This window comes from Pelophylax lessonae (assembly GCF_965119305.1).
Source record: "Pelophylax lessonae genome assembly, chromosome: 1".
NCBI lineage: Eukaryota > Metazoa > Chordata > Amphibia > Anura > Ranidae > Pelophylax > Pelophylax lessonae.
The window spans coordinates 446142757-446161517 of record NC_138768.1 but is presented as its reverse complement, the minus strand read 5'-3'; the positions used below and the strand labels follow the sequence as shown (position 1 = coordinate 446161517).

Below are 18761 nucleotides of genomic sequence, written 5' to 3'. Positions count from 1 at the left end.
GAATTTCCTGCAAGAACTCCTCTGTTAAGTCCGGCATATCTCTCTGCCAATAGGATTCTGTTGCCAAAAGTCTATTAGTGTTAAAATAGCCAGGGAAGGATCAAATCTCGGCCAGTTCAGCAGGGACCGGTTGAGACTATCCATCTATGGGCAAGTTGATTGTACCCAAGTTGATCCATCGATGGACTTGGGTACAACCAGCCTGTTGGAGTTTTAGCATGTGATTATTGGCAGTGGCTATAGCCATTAGCAGTAATCATTGTGTTCTCCTGGCAGGGTTTGCTCCCTATGCCCCCCCTCACCGGGAGAACAAAATGGACTGTGTTGATGGGGGAATAGAGCAATGGTTGCAGCAAAGAAATGTGAATAATCTATGGCCTGCTTTAGAATGGAGGAATGAGGAGCAATATTTAGAAACAAGTTTGGAGTGTTTGGGATCAGTGAGTAATTTCTCCAACTCAGAGAATTGTAGAGTCATATTAGTCAACCTAAACTGTGCCTCCGCAGTTTGGTGTAACTCTCTGTTTGCTACTTTGATTAAATCCCAGTGACTCATTCCTTATCTGATGGTTCAGTTCAAAACTTTTATCAACCTCAGAGCAAGCAGCTCTGCAGTGTTGTGTGTGCAGTTAACCCATAGTACTATGCAATTCATTTTTAATGTATTAAATGTTAGTTTGTAAAATAAAGATTTTAAAACACTGTTTAAAAATGTGTAAACAAGAATAATAAATATCTAGTATAAAACAGACCTTAAGCCATTGTATTTTCCCTTTAAATGAACACTACACATGGCTAGAGGATACCCAGTCTGCAACCACTGCAAGCAGTGTTGACCGAGTAACCCTACGTCAGTGATCCTCAACTCCGGTCCTCAGGGCCCACTAACAGGCCAGATTTTAAGTATTACCTTGGGGAGATGCAGACTAGAGTACTGCAATCACTGAGCAGCAAATTATATCACCTGGGATGTATTTCAGTTATCTTGCAAACCTGGCCTGTTAGTGGGCCCTGAGGACCAGGGTTGAGGATCACTGCCCTACGTTCACACAAATGCGTTTTTTTGTGTGTTTTCCATTTTGCAGAAAGGCACTGCGGTCCATGTAACATGGTTTACTATGGTACACGATCACATCTATCCGTTTTTCAGCCAGTGGGTTTTTGGAAAGGGTCGGGGCCTTTTTTTCCCGCAGCAAATAGGATTTTGCGTATCATAGACAAGTGTTGCATTGTTGATGGATTTTTATTACGTTTTGTATTTTGTGTGTTTTTTTTTATTTCCGGTTTATAAACAATGTATATAACTGGCTGCTAAGGAGCTATCCGAGAAGTCGGCCGCCGTGTCCTTGACAAACGATGAGTCATTGCCTACCAGCTTTCTCTGCCAAGGTGTTCTTTCTCCGCTTCCTCCACCAATATCTTCTTTCTCTGCCTCCTCCACCGCTGACCCGCTAAAAATGAAAAAAAGAAAAACGCTCCTCCTCGACGCTGGCTCATGCCATTCTGTCAGCTCTGTTGTCTGACACCAGAACTGATAGAATAGTGGGAGCCAGCATCGGAGGAGGAGCGTTTTTTTATTTTCAGCGAGTCGGCAGCAGTGGAGAAAGAAGGCATCCACAGAGTAAGTGGAGAAAGAAGACACTGGCAGGGGGAAGATGAGAAAGAAGACATTGTGATTGATGTTGGAGCTACGACGCGTGACAGTCTTCATTTTTACTAAAGGACTTGTCAAAAACCATTTCTTGTTTTTTGTAACACTACACTGCTTCTTTTTTTTTAGTGAATGGGTAGGGGTACAATGTGCCCCATACTCATTCACAAGGGGGGGGGCTGGCATTCAGTTGCCCTGTTTCTTAAAGGGGGCTTCCAGATTCAGATAAGCCCCCTGACCCAAAGGACTACCCTCGAGGGTAATGCGGCCTGGAATGGTTCAGGGGGGGGTGCTTACTTGTCCCCTCCCTTTCCTGAGCTACCGAGCTGGATGCTTGGATAAGGGTCTGGTATGGATTTGGGGGGGACCCCACACCGTTTCTTTTCACATTTTTTAGCCAGAAATTTTTTTTTTTTTTTTACATTTAGGAGGAGGAGTCCCACTGACAGCTGATTACTCATCAGTTGGTAAGCATGCGGCGGCCGGCTTCCCAATCCGCTCCTTAGTAACCAGTGTTTACAGTGTTTTTAAAGGGAGATTTAAAGAAACACACACAAAATGCTAATTTTGTGAGATTAAAAAAAAAAAAAACGCAAAATGCATGCAAAAAACGCGGGTTTAAAAATGCAAAATGTATCAACCTCAACCGCATATATGTGAACCTAGACTTATGCTATAAATGTGTACATGCTGTAAATGAAACATTCTGGTATACTTTCCTCCTGAGTAGCAAGATTCATTTTTACAGCAGGAATAAAGGGGGAAAAGTTAAAGTTTGCAGTTTTCACCTTTACCTCACTCCTTAAGTTAAACAAAATAAATTTGCAACATAAGTATATTCTGGTCCTTTAGTAAATCTACCACATTAAGTGTGGGTTTTGCACAAATCGCACAGTTTTGGTCCCCTGCTCTGTACAACATCACTCACTTGAAGTGCAATACAGCCTGATCAAAAGAAGAAAATTTCAGAAGCTCATAAAACAGGAATGTTTGAAGAATGTGTGTTCTTTTTCTGACATTATTCCCAGTATTGCCTTGAAAAAGTAGTTCCTTCACTATTTTTGGAGATTTCGGTTGCCACTTGCATAGACATCTGTGCATGATCTTCTAAGTTGAACTGACATGCAGCTTTGAAATCCTGTGATTTCAGATGAATTTGCGCGATTTCAAATCCACATTCAATGAGAACAAGGGCTAAACCTCGCTCCCATAGACTCCTCTCCAAGTGACAGGTCCACTGAAGCCAGTTCTCTTTGGTGCTCTGTCTGGTGGTTGCACTTTGATGCCATCACATAACATGCAGGACCATCAGTCCTGCAATGGAAGTGAGAGCACCAAGGGCCCGCCTAAAACCCAAAGCGTCAGAGTCAAGCATAGAGTGCTGGCGGAGCAGGGGCTAAAGTAAGTAAAGGTGCATTTTAATTGTACATTATATAAAAGCAAGCATTTCACCCTTACCGTGAAGGCAAGTCCCACTGCAAGGACATTTTTTTTTTTAATTCTCTAGAGTTCTGCTTAAATGCAGAAAGTCTGTGCATGTTATGCCCCGTGTCTGGAGCAGTTATAGGCACTGTTGGCACTGTAAAGAACAGTTTTGACCTCCACAGATCACTTTTCTAAGCCTTTTGAGCGAATGAGCTATAAAAACCCGTTGACCTTCCCAGATAAACAACACACTTAGAGCTATGTACAGGGTATACCATTCACCATTTGACAAATTCCCTTTTTAAAGTACAATTTGGTATACTGTTGTGCACAAAAACTCACTTACATTTTAAGAATAAACGGTTTAAAAAACAGAATTACAAGTAAATTTTCAATCCCATCAGAAAACAGTATTTATAATCAAGAACTAGATTTAAAATGGCTATCTGTTACCAGTGCCGGGATAAGGTAATTTAGAGGCGAACCTGCCAAACTGCGCTCCCCCCCCCCCCCCCCAAGATAGATGAGCATTACGTGTCAGCAAAAATCCCCCTAAATCACCACTCTTAGCATTTCCTCCCCCAGAATTTCCCCTCCTACAACAATACTTACCCCCTGCTGCCCCCCAAAATTCCCCCTTGCAGCTCAAAGTACCATCTCCTTGTGGAACCCCTCCCCCCCCACCTCACATGATACCACAGTGCCCAGGGCAGCCGTCCCTCCTGCCCACCCCTTGTCCTGGCCCTGTCTGTTACCTTCATCTTGCTTTTAAAGTTCTGTCAGTGATCAAGTCTCCTTTTGTAGAAAATGCCTCTATGGAGTTTTTGCCAGGGCTCTAAATTCATATTCAGATTATGCCTTGACTAGTTTGTCCATTTGTTTGCTTGGTCTTCAATTAGTAACCTTGCAGTCCATATTACGTATGGGGTTCATTGCCATCATTTATGCTGGTAGCCCTTTCTTCACAGTCTGCTTCTGCTGCTAATCTTTTGTAGTCCGTATGAAAAAAGATCATCATAATGCAGGCTCCAATGCTACACAGACCAGCCATTACTAAAGTTGAAACTGTTTAAAGGAAAAACATACCAACAATAAAATACTGAAGAGGCTGATATAATATCTCTTAAAGCTGAACTCCAGGCAAATAGATAAATACACAGATATAATGCAAGCTGTTTACCTGCCAAAAAAATGTTAGTTCCCTCCAGCCAGACCTGAGATTTAAAAGGCTCCGTCACACAGTACAGAATATTCTGGCAGTCAACCTGATCCAGTGCCATCTTAAGAGCATTAACCACTTTAGCCCCAGCCCTATTTCGGACACTTTTTGTTCACAAGTTAAAACCAGTATTTTTTCCTAGAAAACTACTTAGAACCCCCAAACATTATATATATTTTTTTAGCAAAGACTCTGGAGAATAAAATGTCGGTCATTGCAAAATTTTTTGTCACGCGGTATTTGCGCAGCGGTCTTTAAAACGCCATTTTTTTGGAAAAAATTTGAAAAATCACATTTCACTGCATTTAAAAAATACTAAACAGTAAAGTTAGCCCATTTTTTTTTGTATATTGTGAAAGATGATGTCACGCCGAGTAAATAGATACCAAACATGTTACGGTTTAAAATTGCGCCCCCCCGTGGGATGGCGACAAACTACGGTCAATAGAGATCTCAATCTGCGACGCTTTAAATTTATTTAACGGTTACCAGTTTAGAGTTAGAGTGTAGCTCTTTTTTTTTAATTATTGCCCACGCTCTGGCGATCGCGGCGATACCTCACATGTGTGGTTTGAACAGCGATTTCATTTGCGGCTCGACTTGCGTATACGTTTTTTTTTGTGCGCGAGCTAACGGTGACGGGGACGGCTAAATTTTTTTTTTTTTCCTATTTATTTTTTCTTTTTTTTTAAACTTTATTACAGGTTTTTAAAAAAAAAAAAATCTGATCACTTTTATTGCTGTCACAAGCAATGTAAACATCCCTGGTGACAGCAATATGTCGTGACAGGTACACTTTATGGAGGGATCGAGGGTCTAAAAGACCCTAGACCCCTCCACTACACTTCCCTGTATGCATAACGCCGAAAACGGCATTTTTGCATACAGCCGTTTTTCAAATCTGCCGCCTTTTGCAGCACAGTAACCCGGAAGTGACGTCATGGACGCCGCCTCCGGGTTACGTCATCGGAGACCCGATCGATGCCGTTTCCGGCATTCATCGGGACTCCATCCAGCCGGCGGACGTGCCGGCTGGGTGCTCGGGGCTCCCGGTGGGACGGTAGCCCCGAGCAAAGCCGCGGAAGGCGGCGGGAGGGGGGGGACGTCCCCTCCCGCCCCCCCGGGTAACGATCGAGCGGCTCCCGAGCCGCATCGATCGTTACCGACGGAAAGCCGACCGTCGGCTTCAAACAACGGTACCGGGATGATGCCTCTAGCTAGAGGCATCATCCCGGTATAACCACTCAAAGTCAGCCGACGTAGAGGTTACGTGACTGGTAGTAAAGTGGTTAAAGGGCCCCGGGCAATGCATTGCACTGGGGCCCTGCATACACAATCACCCACGAGAAAAAAAATGCAAATTATCAATAAGGCTATATTTATTGGTACAGCAGTGCCAGGCTAATGACAGCTTCCAGGTTCGGCGGCTGGGTCCGGTGAACACACATGGACGGGAGTCAGACTTGACTGTCCTGTGTGTTCTGGTGGAGGCGGACAGGCATTCCTGCATTTGTGGGCTGTGGGCTCCCCCCCCTTATTTTTGTATTTTATATCTGCCTGAATTTCAGCATTAAATGTAAACTCAACACCTTAGTAAGGGGTTACCTTGGCTAGAAGGTAATGTAGGTATTTGAAAAGGGACGACCTGAGTCCCGGGGAACTGGTGATGTCCAGAGTTTTGCAATAACTTCGGGGAGCATCTAACAGGTTGTGTTTGGGTATTGTTGGCTGTAGGCTGTCAGCCCCTTTATGTTGTTGGAGGGTGGATTTATGGTTTCAAGATATAATGGCTATTGCCAGGGGCATGTATTGTTTGATGTAAGCTATTGCACTGTTTGCACGCTGGAAAGTGTGTTTGTTTCTTTCTGTTCAATAAAAAAATTTTCTGATAAAAAAAAAGAAAAGGGATGACCGCCTACAGTATGAAGCAGCTAAGTAACCCGGGTGTGCTTGTAAAATATAAATTGTACATGTCAATCTTGGATATGAAATTGGTGTGCTGTAAATTGCCTCCAATGTTGTTCCTGTTTCTTCTTGCTGGAGGTTGCCATTTTGCTGAAGCCCAGAGCCCCTGAGCAGCAGTAAATCTGCTTTCAGGAGCTCCGCCTCTACAAATTCAGCACAGAGCCTAAGCCTAAAAATAGAGAGCAACTGAGCATGTGCAGAGCAGGGTAAGGCAGTATAAAATTGGATTTTAAACAGTATAGGCACTTATTTTTTTATGTTTAACATAGCAATACCTGCAAATGGGGCCAGCCTGAGGTGATCCAGTAGGACTTAATTTTCTAACTAAGGTTCTACTTTAAGAAGTACAGTATATCTGTTTTAAACATCTACACTCTTTAAAGTCAATCTTTCTCTTGGGTTTGGTATGTCCTCCTAACAGTACAGTTCCCGTAGTTAATGTACTTAGAAAGCCAAGAAATAAAAAGTTACAACATACTTGACCAGTCATAAATTTCAATCTGATTCACACCACAGGAAGACAGCGGAGGAGCAGCATAAGGCTTGGCAAGCATCTGAAACAGCACCATGAAGATTAATCCCTGGATCTGACTTGGGATACAAAAACAACAATTGTCATTTAGTAAAATCAGTTTTTCATACTTGCTCTAAAATTTTAATTACTGTAAAATCAAGAAGTAAAAATCTTAGTAGAAGTAAAAAGGCCCCAGCACTACCCAATCTACATATTACTATATACAGTAGGTAGCTAAGGGATATATAGTCAGGTCATGGTTATAAGGGAAACATTTGTACTGGTCATTTTTAACAGTCTTTTTTTTTTTTTAACAATATACCAATAAAATATGGAACAAACATTAGAACAGCTTTAATCTATAAATAACAATGAAGAGAAAGTGCCCAATCCTCCCCGGCTCCTGCATTATGGTAGCTGTGCCTGTCTCTCACAATGCAGACAAGCCATGGCTCTGGAGCTGACAAATTTCGGCTTGAGAAAGGAAGCAGCACTTACAGTGCCTTGAAAAAGTATTTATACCCCTTGAAATGATCCACATTTGGTCATGTTACAACCAAAAATGTAAATGCATTTTCCTGGGATTTTATGTGATAGACCAACACAAAGTGGCAGAGAATTGTGAAGTGGAAGGAAAACGATAAATGGTTTTCAAACTTTTTTACAAATAAATATTTGAAGCCCCCTTTACTCAGATATCCCTAACTATAATCTAAAGGAACAAATTGCCTTCAGAAGTCACCCTGTGTGTAATTTAGCCTTAGTACAGCTGTTCTGTGAAGCCCTCAGAGGTTTGTATGAGAACCTTAATGAACAAACAGCATCACAAAGGCCGAGGAACACACCAGACAGGTCAGGGATAAAGTTGTGGAGAAGTTTAAAGCAGGGTTAGGTTATAAAAAAAAAATATCCCAAGCTTTGAAACATATCACAGATCACAGTTCAATCCATCATCCGACAATGGAAAAAGTATGACACAACTGCAAACCTACCAAGACATGGCTGTCTGCCTAAATTGACAGGCCTGGCAAGGAAAGCATTAACCAGAGAAGCAGCCAAGAGGTCCATAGTAACTCTGGAAGAGCTGCAGAGATCCACAGAGAAGAGATGGAGACAGGACAACAATTAGTCGTTCACTTCAAAAATCTGCCATGTTTGCATTTTGCAGAAAGCCATGTGGGGGACACAGCAAACATAGGGAAGAAGGTGCTCTGGTCAGGTGAAACCAAAATGTAACTTTTTGGCCTAAAAGCAAAACGCTATGTGTGGCAGAAAATTAACACTGCACATCACCCTGAACACACCATCTCTACCGTGAAACATGGTGGTGGCAGTATCATGTTGTGGGGATGCTTTTCTTCAGCAGGGACAGGGAAGCTTGTCAGAGTTGATGGGAAGATGGATGGAGCCAAATGCAGGGCAATCTTAGAAGAAAACCTGTTAAGGCCCGTACACACTTGACGGAAATCGGACGAAATATCCTCCGATTTTTCTCTCTCTTGCTCAGCGTTCATTACTGTTTTTAGTTGACAGTGCATAAATGTTCACAACATTTCTCGTCTGATTTTTTTTTTTTGGGACATTTGTTCCCAGACTTCCGGGTTGTCAGCAACTTCAGATCATGTGCGGTCTTACGTATCTGATTTTTCACGGATGTAAGGCATACACATTAAACGAAAATTGGTCGTCTGGGGACAGACGATAAAAATTTTGATGTTTGACACTCTGTTTTTTTTTATTGAAAATGTTGGCATCGGCTGCTGAAAGTTGTGTACACACTAGCCGAAAATCGTAGAATTTTACCTCGGACGGGAATTTTCGGGAAAGATTTTCTACTAGTGTGTACCCCACTTTAGAGTCTGCAAAAGACTTGAGACTGGGACGGAGGTTCCTCTTCCAGCAGGACAACAAACCTAAACATACAGCCAGAGCTACAATAGAATGATTTAGATATGTTAGAGTGGCCCAGTCAAAGTCCAGACCTAAATACAATTGAGAATCTGTGAGAAGACTTGAAAATTGCTGTTCACAGATATTTTCTATCCAATCTGACAGAGCTTGAGCTATTTTCCAAAGAAGAATGGGCAAAAATGTCACTCTAAATGTGCAAAGCTGGTAGAGATATACCCAAAGAGACTTGCAGCTGTAATTGCAGCGAAAGGTGGTTCTACAAAGTATTGACTCAGGGGGCTGAATGCAAATGCACGCCACACTTTTCACATATTATTTTGTAAAAAATGTTGAAAACCATTTATCATTTTTGTTCTTACATCACAATTATGTGCCACTTTGTTTTGGGCTATCACATAAAATCCTAATAAAATACATTTACATTTTTAGTTGTAACATGACAAAATGTGGGAAATTTAAGGGGTATGAATACTTTTTCAAGGCACTGAAGGCATGGGGTTTTCGCCAACATGCGAAGTGGAGATGTTCCCAGAAATTGCATCAATCTAGTTTTAGAAGTGATTGGAAAATCTCCTGGGCAGTAAATGAGTTAGCAGGTGGAAGTGGTGAGGATTGCAACTTCCTGTTTTCATAGAAAGATTCTACTAGCTTATTGCTATATTCAAGTGCACATTGCAAAGCCCAGATCTGTGTGATCAGCCCTGACCAGCTGCTCACAGCACATCTGAATCTTAATCTTTCAGCCATTCTTCAATTTGTTTTTTTTAGAGATCTTGTAACCTTTAACCACTTACCGCATACTAACGTAGGTCTACGTCGGTAAACTTTGCGGTAGTGTACCGGGATGATGCCTCTAGCTAGAGGCATCATCCCGGTACCGTGGTTTAGAGCCGACTGTTGGCTTTCCGTCGGTACCGACCGATGCGGCTCGGGAGCCGCTCGATCGGTACCCGGGGGGGCGGGAGGGGACGTCCCCCCCCCTCCCGCCGCCTTCCGTGGCTTTGCCCGGGGGCTCACGTTCCACCGGGAGCCCCGAGCACCCAGCCGGCACGTCCGCCGGCTGGATGGAGTCCCGATGAATGCCGGAAACGGCATCGATCGGGTCTCCGATGACGTAACCCGGAGGCGGCGTCCATGACGTCACTTCCGGGTTACTGTGCTGCAAAAGGCGGCAAATTTGAAAAACGGCTGTATGCAAAAATGCCGTTTTCGGCGTTTTGCATACAGGGAAGTGTAGTGGAGGGGTCTAGGGTCTTTTAGACCCTCGATCCCTCCATAAAGTGTACCTGTCACTACATATTGGTGTCACAAGGGATGTTTACATTGCTTGTGACAGCAATAAAAGTGATCAGATTTTTTTTTTTTTTTAAAACTTTAATAAAGTTAAAAAAATAAATAAAATAAATGGAAAAAAAAAAAAAAAATTTAGCCGCCCCCGTCACCGTTAGCTCGCGCACAAAAAAAAAAGTATACGGAAGTCGAGCCGCAAATGAAATCGCTGTTCAAACCACACATGTGAGGTATCGCCGCGATCGCCAGAGCGTGAGCAATAATTAAAAAAAAAAGAGCTACACTCTAACTCAAAACTGGTAACCGTTAAATAAATTTAAATCGTCGCAGATTGAGATCTCTATTGACCGTAGTTTGTCGCGATCCCACGGGGGGGCGCAATTTTAAACCGTAACATGTTGGGTATCTATTTACTCGGCGTGACATGTTCTTTCACAATATACAAAAAAAATGGGCTAACTTTACTGTTTAGTATTTTTTAAAATTAGTGAAATGTGATTTTTCAAAAATTTTCCAAAAAAATGGCGCTTTAAAGACCGCTGCGCAAATACCGCGTGATAAAAAATATTACAATGACCGACATTTTATTCTCCAGAGTCTTTGCTAAAAAAATATATATAATGTTTGGGGGTTCTAAGTAGTTTTCTAGGAAAAAATACTGATTTAAAATTGTAAACAAAAAGTGTCCGAAATAGGGCTGGGGCTTAAGTGGTTAAGGCCCGTACACACGATAAGAAAATCTGATGGGATATTTCGTCCGACGACCGATCTGTCAATTTTCGGATTGTTAGTATGGTGCTTTGGACAGCCGACTCCGACTTTTCGGCCGACCAAATCCCGATATGCATAATTTTTGTCGTCCGTCAAAACAATGTCCGATTTTCGTCTCATTAGTACAGATATCGATTGAAAAAAAATCTTAAGAGCAAGACTAGGCAGGCTCAGAGACGAAAGAACACATACAAAGCAATCCAGCACATGACATCACTTCTGAAGTAGAATTCTGTCGTATGGGAAAATTCGTATGTAAAAAAACCTCTTCACTTTCAGCATCAGACTAGCATGCCACAAAAAACGGAGGACAGATCGTTCGATAATCTGATCGTGTGTACGGGGCTCCATGCACACTAGCTTAGCTTCACTGCTAGAGGATTCTGCCACTAGAAATGAAATGAATAGGAAAGCACATGTCCCACTTCTAAGATCTAAACTCTATCTTACCCTGCTGGCTGCCTTGCAGGACCCGGCTTCCCTCCGGCCCGCGCGGGCTGGGAGAGGGACTTGGGCCCTATTGATGGCGAAACCTGGGAATTGTGTCTCTCCTCCATACCACTGGTCTCGGTGTCGGCATCACAGAAACTTTCCCATTTATTACTGTTTCATAGGGCTTATCGCACCACGGTTCAGCTCTTCAAATGGGGGCGCAGGGATAATGATAGCTGTCCCAAATGTAACAGTGATCAAGGTACTCTTATCCATATGCTTTGGTGATGTCCCAAATTGTTCAGATATTGGAGCGAGGTAATTGACTTATCTCTGGAGTTTATCATTTTCGATTGCCTAAGGATCCAGTTGTGTGTTTGCTTGGTGCACTGGAGGTGGAAACTTTAACCCCGCATGCCCATACGGCGGTCCTTCGCCTGCTGTATGTGGCTCGTAAATTGATTGCCAGATATTGGATTACCTCCCGTGTACCAACGACCGCGCAATGGATCGAACAAGTCAATAATTTATTGATTAGAGAAAAAGTTACCTATCAACATCGTAAGGCTCACAAAAAGTTTTACTCTCTGTGGCAGCCGTGGTTGGATGACCCGTCTCGGGTTCCTTCTCAGTTGGTGATGGACAGACTGTTGATGGGATGAGCCTTTTAGACTCTCCTGCTGCAGTCTGCATGGTTCTAGGTCTGCTCCAGTGGAAGTGTTCCCCCTTTCCCCCCTTTCCCATTTGTTTCTTCCCCTGTTCCTCCCTTATAAATGCACACTATTCTTTAGTTAGGATAGTTTTGTTTCTATCCCGGTTATACTGTGATTGAGCTCTGATCTTTTGCACTATAACTGTTCCACTACAGTTGCACTTATGATTGATCGTGACCTGCTTGTATGTGAATATTTACATTTTGTTCTGTGTGGAACTGTGTTTCCCAAAATGTTTGTATTTTTTTCATGTACTTTTCGGCTCAATAAAAATGTATTTTCTTGGCAAAAAAAATAAGATCTAAACTCTCCTAGAGTTTCATACTGCAATTATCACAGGTTCCCTCACCATTGTCCACAACACTACATAGTTTGTGTTGCAATTCTTTTACACAGCGTCTACACTACCTTTTGTTACAGCTCCCCTGACAATGTTTGCACTATGTTTTCTGACAGCTGTCCAACATACAGAAAACAAACACACACACTACATTCTTTCCAGGTTCTTATCTAACTCGCCCCATGCATGTATTACAGACTGGGCAGCTCAGATGGGTTTGGCTAATTCAGTGAAGGAAAATTGTGGGGCTCTACAATACATTTTGTAACCACTTAATAGTTTTTACTTTATGTTTATAATACCATAAATATTGTGGCCTTTATACAGTAGATATAAAAAGTCTACACACCCCTGTTAAAATGTCAGGTTTCTGTGATGTAAAATAATGAGACAAAGATAAATCATTTCAAAACTTTTTCAACCTTTAATGTGACCTATAAACTGTACAACTCAGTTGAACAACAAACTGAAATCTTTTAAATGGAGGGTAGTAAAATTAAAAAACTAAAATAATATGGTAGCATAAGTGTGCACACCCTTAAACGAATACTTTGTTGAAGCACCTTTTGAATTTATTACAGCACTCAGTCTTTTTGGGTATGAGTCTATCAGCATGGCACATCTTGACTTGGCAATATTTGTCCACTCTTCTTTGCAGAAACACTCCAAATCTGTCAGACTGCGAGGACATCTGCTGTGTACAGCCCTCTTCAGATCACTCCACAGATTTTCAATCGGATTCAAGTCTGGGCTCTGGCTGGGTCATTCCAAAACGTTAATGTTTTTCTGGTGAAGCCATTCCTAGTTGATTTGAATGTATGCTTTGGGTCGTTGACATGCTGAAAGATAAGGTTCCTCTTCATGTTCAGCTTTCTAGCAAAAGCCTGAAGGTTTTGTCCCAATATTGACTGGTATTTGGAACTGTTCATCATTCCCTCTACCTTGACTAAGGCCCCTGTTCCAGCTGAAGAAAAACAGCCGCAAAGCATGATGCTGCCTGCACCATGCTTTACTGTGGTTATGTTCTGATGTGCAGTTTTTGCACCAAACATATCTTTTGGAATTATGGCCAAAAAGTTCAACCTTGATTTCATCAGACCATAATAGTCTTCCGTCTTGCCACTCTACCCCATAGCCCAGACATATGAAGAATACGGGAGACTGTTGTCACATGTACCACACAGGCAGTACTTGTCAGATATTGCTGCAGCTCCTTTAATGTTGCTGTAGGCTTCTTGGCAGTCTCCCTGACCAGTTCTCTTCTCGTCTTTTCATCAATTTTGGAGGGACGTCCAGTTCTTGGTAATGTCACTGTTGTGCCATATTTTCTCCACTTGATGATGACTGTCTTCAATGTGTTCCATGGTATATATATAATGCCTTGGGAATTCTTTGTACCTTTTTCCTGACTGATACCTTTTAATAATGAGATCCCTCTGATGCTTTGGAAGCTTTCTGTGGACCATGGCTTTTGCTGTAGGATGCCACTAAGAAAATGTCAGGAAAGACCTACTAGAACAGATGAACTTTATTTGGGGTTAATCAGAGGTACTTTATGGCAGGTGTGTACTGACTCCTATTTAACATGAGTCTGAATGTAATTGCCTAATTTTGAACACAGCTCAGATCCCCAGTTATAAGAGGGTATGCACACTTATGCAATCACTTTAGTTTTTTTATTTTTACTCCCCCCCCAAAAGATTTCAGTTTGTTGTTCAACTGAGTTGTACAGTTTATAGGTCACATTAAAGGTGGAGAAAGCTCTGAAATGATTAATCTTTGTCTCATTTTTTTACATCACAGAAACCTGACATTTTAACAGGGGTGTGTAGACTTTTTATATCCATTGTGTACACATTGGTTGTTCTTTCCTTTTGGGCAGCCATTAACAGACAGCTAAAGAATGTCACTGTGGTATAGTTTATCACTTACCCAGAAATAAATGCCAAGCCCGTTGAACTTCCTTCTCCAACTGGGTAGGAACATTCCACCGCTAGCTCCATTGCAATTGGATATTGTCCAAAACAAAAAAAGCCCAGACAAGAAGATATAATTGCCAACAGAACAGGTTGGTTGCTTAAATTTGACACCTGGGTAATAAAACAACAAAGCTGGTCAGATACCATCACAAGGTGATCAAAACTTTCTTTCACTTGTCATACAAATCTGCTCTCAAATGAATGAGTAGTGATTTCCCTATTCCTAACAACACTGCCATAAATCGGCTATTTCCTAGTTTTACCTGCTGGAGGCACTGTGCTCCAATGGCTGGCTGTACGCGATTCCTGTAGCTGTCACCAGATGTCTCCCTGACTTCTATGCAAGTCTGCAATCAATCCTCAACTTTGTTTTTCGTGCCTTTCCCTCTATTCTCCCAGTCCTGCATCCGGTTCTGCTAGTTTCACTTCTGCCCTGCTCCCACACTGCTATAGCCTAAGTTTATACTACTTAACTTTTGCACTAGGTCATTGTTATTTGTCCTGGGTGCTTTCCATTTTTCTTTTATCAATGTATGTTCATTATTCTCTATCTTACTATTTATTTGCTGTATTCACCTGCTTACTTCCATTTTTGCACTGTTTTTTTTTTTCACAGAACAGTACTTGTTGCACCTATTCTGGAGTTCCTAATTACAACTTTTATTTCTGGTTATATCTCACTAACATGATTACTGCACTGGTTTCCTGAAAAGAATAGAATGTCCTTTATTCTGCCCATACAGCAGACCAAATAGAGTTTTTCCATCAGTCTCAACAATCCTATTTTGTGTATGAAATTCAAAACAAGACCTAGGGACGACGCCTAAAGATTATTAGGACTTTGTTGGATTGAATTGTTGGGTGTGTGTTTTCACTTATAGGGAAGGGTACAGTATCTCACAAAAGTGAGTACACCCCTCACATTTTTGTAAACATTTTATTATATGTATGTGACAACACTAAAGAAATGACACTTTGCTACAATGTTAAGTAGTGAGTGTACAGCTTGTATAACTAAATTTACTGTCTCCTCAAAATATAACTCAACACACAGCCAATTATGTCTAAACCGTTGGAAACAAAAGTGAGTACACCCCTAAGTGAAAATGTTCAGATGGGCCCACAGTGTGGCCACCATTTTTTTCCAGCACTGCCTTAACCCTCTTGGGCATGGAGTTCACCAGAGTGTCACAGGTTGCCACTGGAGTCCTCATTCACTCCTCCATAATGACATTACGGAGCTGGTGGATGTTAGAGACCTTGCGCTCCTCCACCTTTCATTTGAGGATGCCCATCACATATTTAATAGGGATTAGTTCTGGAGACATGCTTGGCCAGTCCTTCACTTTTACCCTCAGCTTCTTTAGCAAGGCAGTGGTTGTCTTGGAGGTGTGTTTGGGGTCGTTATGTTGGAATACTGCCCTGAGGCCCAGACTCCTTAGGGAGGGCATCATGCTCTGCTTCAGTATGTCACAGTACATGTTGGCATTCTTGGTTCCCTCAATAAACTGTAGCTCCCCAATGTCGGCAGCACTCATGCAGCCCCAGACCATGACACTCACACCACCATGCTTGTCTGTAGGCAAGACACACTTGTCTTTGTACTCCTCACCTGGTTGCTGCCACACACGCTTGACACCATCTGAACCAAATAGGTTTATCTTAGTAACATCAGACCACAGAACATGGTTCCAGTAATCCATTTCCTTAGTCTGCTTGTCTTAAGCAAACTGTTTGCAGGCTTTCTTGTGCATCATCTTTAGAAGAGGCTTCCATCTGGGATGACAGCCATGCAGACCAATTTGATGCAGTGTGCGGCGTTTGGTCTGAGCACTGACAGGCTGACCCACCCCTTTAACCTCTGCAGTAATGCTGACAGCACTCATACATCTATTTCCCAAAGACAACCTCTGGATATGACGTTGAGCACTCAACATCTTTGGTCGACCATGGCAAGGCCTGTTCTGAGTAGAACCTGTCCTGTTAAACCGCTGCAGGGTCTTTGCCACCGTGCTGCAGCTCAGCTTCAGGGTCTTGGCAATATTCTTATAGCCTAGGCCAACTTTATGTAGAGAAACAATTCTTTTTTTCAGATCCTCAGAGAGTTCCTTGCCATGAGCTACCATGTTGAACTTCCAGTGACCAGTATGAGAGAGTGAGAGCGATAACACCAAATGTAACACACCTGCTCCCCATTCACACCTGAGATCTTGTAACACTAACGAGTCACAAGACACCCGGGAGGGAAAATGGCTAAGTGGGTCCAATTTGGACATTTTCACTTAGTGGTGCACTCACTTTTGTTGAGAGTGGTTTAGACATTAGGCTTAGGTTGTGTGTTGAGTTAATTTGAGGGGACAGCACATTTACAATGTTATACAAGCCTCACACTCACTACTTTACATTGTAGCAAAGTGTAATTTCTTCAGTGTTGTCACATGAAAATATAACAAAATATTTACAAAAATGTGAGGGGTGTACTCACTTTTGTGAGATACTGTATATTCAAAACATTTCTCTCAGGCTATTTACCTTTATCTGCACTGCAGCAATTAGAAGGAGTATATTCGGGAGGTCTCAGATTTACCTACCACCAAATTTCATGGGGATATATTTGGTGGGTAGGGGTATTGATCAGTCTGGCTAATCTCCTAGATCAGGGATAGAAGTGATTCGTACACTGCAGCATAGAACAGTTTTTGGGTCCAGTTAGAATAGAAAGATTAGGGACACTTTTCCATGAGTGACTTTGAATAGGGAGGAAATTTGGCGGTAGGTAAATCTGAGACCTTCCAAATATACTCCTTCTAATTGCTGCAGTGCAGATTGAGGTAACTACAATGAGAGGAATGTTTTGAATATACCCTTCCCTATGAAAACACACACACCCAACAAATCAATCCAACAAAGTCCTAATAATCGTAGGGCGTCGTCCCTAGGTCTTTTAGTGTGTGCTCTTGCACACTTTGCTTTTATTGGATTATATTACCAAAACGAGGGACAAATAATTCAGATATAAGAGGACATTGTTCAATTGCTATTTTGTGTATGGCCAACCTAACTTTTGTTTAACCGCTTGCCGACTGCGCACAGTATATTTACTGCGGCAGTCGGCCCCGGCCAGGCAGAGTGACGTAGGTCTACGTCGCTCGCCTGTCACTCCTTCCAGAGCCAATAGCGGGCGGGCGCGCGCCCGCCGAGGCGCGCGCCCGCCTCGGCTCGTTCACGGAGGAGTGCGGGAGTGTGACTGGCGGACCCGATGTCCGCCGGTCACACTACGATCGCCGCTACAGCGGGAGAAAGACAGAGCGGCTTGTGTAAACAAGCCACCTGTCAGTTCTCCCTGTGTAAAAGTGAAGATCAAACAGTTCTACTATGTAGAACTGTTGATCTTTGTTTTTACACTAGTAGACCTGTCCCTACACAGTTAGAATCACGCCCCTAGGACACACTTAACCCCTCCCTGTCCAATACTGTTAACCCCTTCCCTGCCAGTGTCATTTTTGCAGTAACAGTGCATATATATAGCACTGATTACTGCAGTAATGTCACTGGTACCCCCAAAAGTGTCAAAAATGTCAGTCAAGGGTCCGATCTGTCCACCGCAATGTCGCAGTACCGCAAAAAAAATCGCAGATCGCCGCCATTACTCGTTAAAAAAAAAAACACCAAAAATGACAAAAATCTTTCCCTTTGTTAGTAAACGCGATAACTTTTGCGCAAACCAATCAAAATACGCTTTTTGCGATTTTTTTTACCAAACATAGGTAGCGTAAAACAAATTGGCCGAAAATTTTAAAAAATTTTGATTTTTACATTTTTTTTTGGGGGAATTTCATATAAAAAAAAGTGAAAAATATTGTTGTTTTTGCAAAAATTACGCTCTTTTTTTGTTTATAGCGCGTGATCAAAAAATCGCACAGGTGATCAAATACCACCAAAAGAAAGCTCTGTTTGTGGGAAAAAAAGGACGTGAAATTCGTTTAGGTACAGTGTCGCACGACCGCGCGATTGTCCGTTAAAGTCACGCAGTAAAAAATCGCAAAATAACCCCTGGTCTTTTAGCAGGAAAATCCTCCGGTGGTAAAGTGGTTAATAAAAACAAATATTTTTCTTTGCGTTTTCTCAAATCTGGTCAAAAGAAGCAGGTATATCCTCTTAACATAGATTACGTGCATTGCTTTTTACTGCTTTCACTGGACAAACAGGCTCAACCTTTGAACTGCACCTGAGTTGTTACTGAGTTTTTTTTTATCTCTGATGGATTTACTAAGCTGCCTGATAAACATTTCTCGCAAACAGCAACCATTTGCATCAGGGATTTCCCATAGACATGCGGTCACGGAAAAGTGGTGGATTTGGTGGCGGGCAGCTCTTGTCTTTGGCCCGCTTTAAACGACCGTTGGCATCCTGTAGCAAATCAGTCACTAAAACTAAAGGCAGCTTTTTTCTATTATTTTAAAATCGTTGACATTAACGTTCATAGGACTGTATTCAGCAAGTATTTGATACATTGATTACAAAATGTTAGTAAATTGATTGTACTCATAA

At 42.2% G+C, this 18761-nt stretch overlaps 1 protein-coding gene across 1 annotated transcript in view; it reads right to left on the bottom strand.

The window, feature by feature from the left end:
- Window positions 1-3831: 3831 nt before the first annotated feature.
- The window catches only part of SLC49A3 (solute carrier family 49 member 3), a 60980-nt gene continuing 46050 nt past the window's right edge, over window positions 3832-18761 (bottom strand). Inside the window, exons 8-10 of the mRNA XM_082243123.1 lie at window positions 14164-14321; window positions 6739-6851; window positions 3832-4141 (exon numbers count right to left, since the gene is read on the bottom strand). Coding sequence (XP_082099249.1) covers window positions 3993-4141; window positions 6739-6851; window positions 14164-14321 — 420 coding nt within the window. The 3' untranslated portion in view covers window positions 3832-3992. The remainder of the gene's footprint in view (window positions 4142-6738; window positions 6852-14163; window positions 14322-18761) is intronic.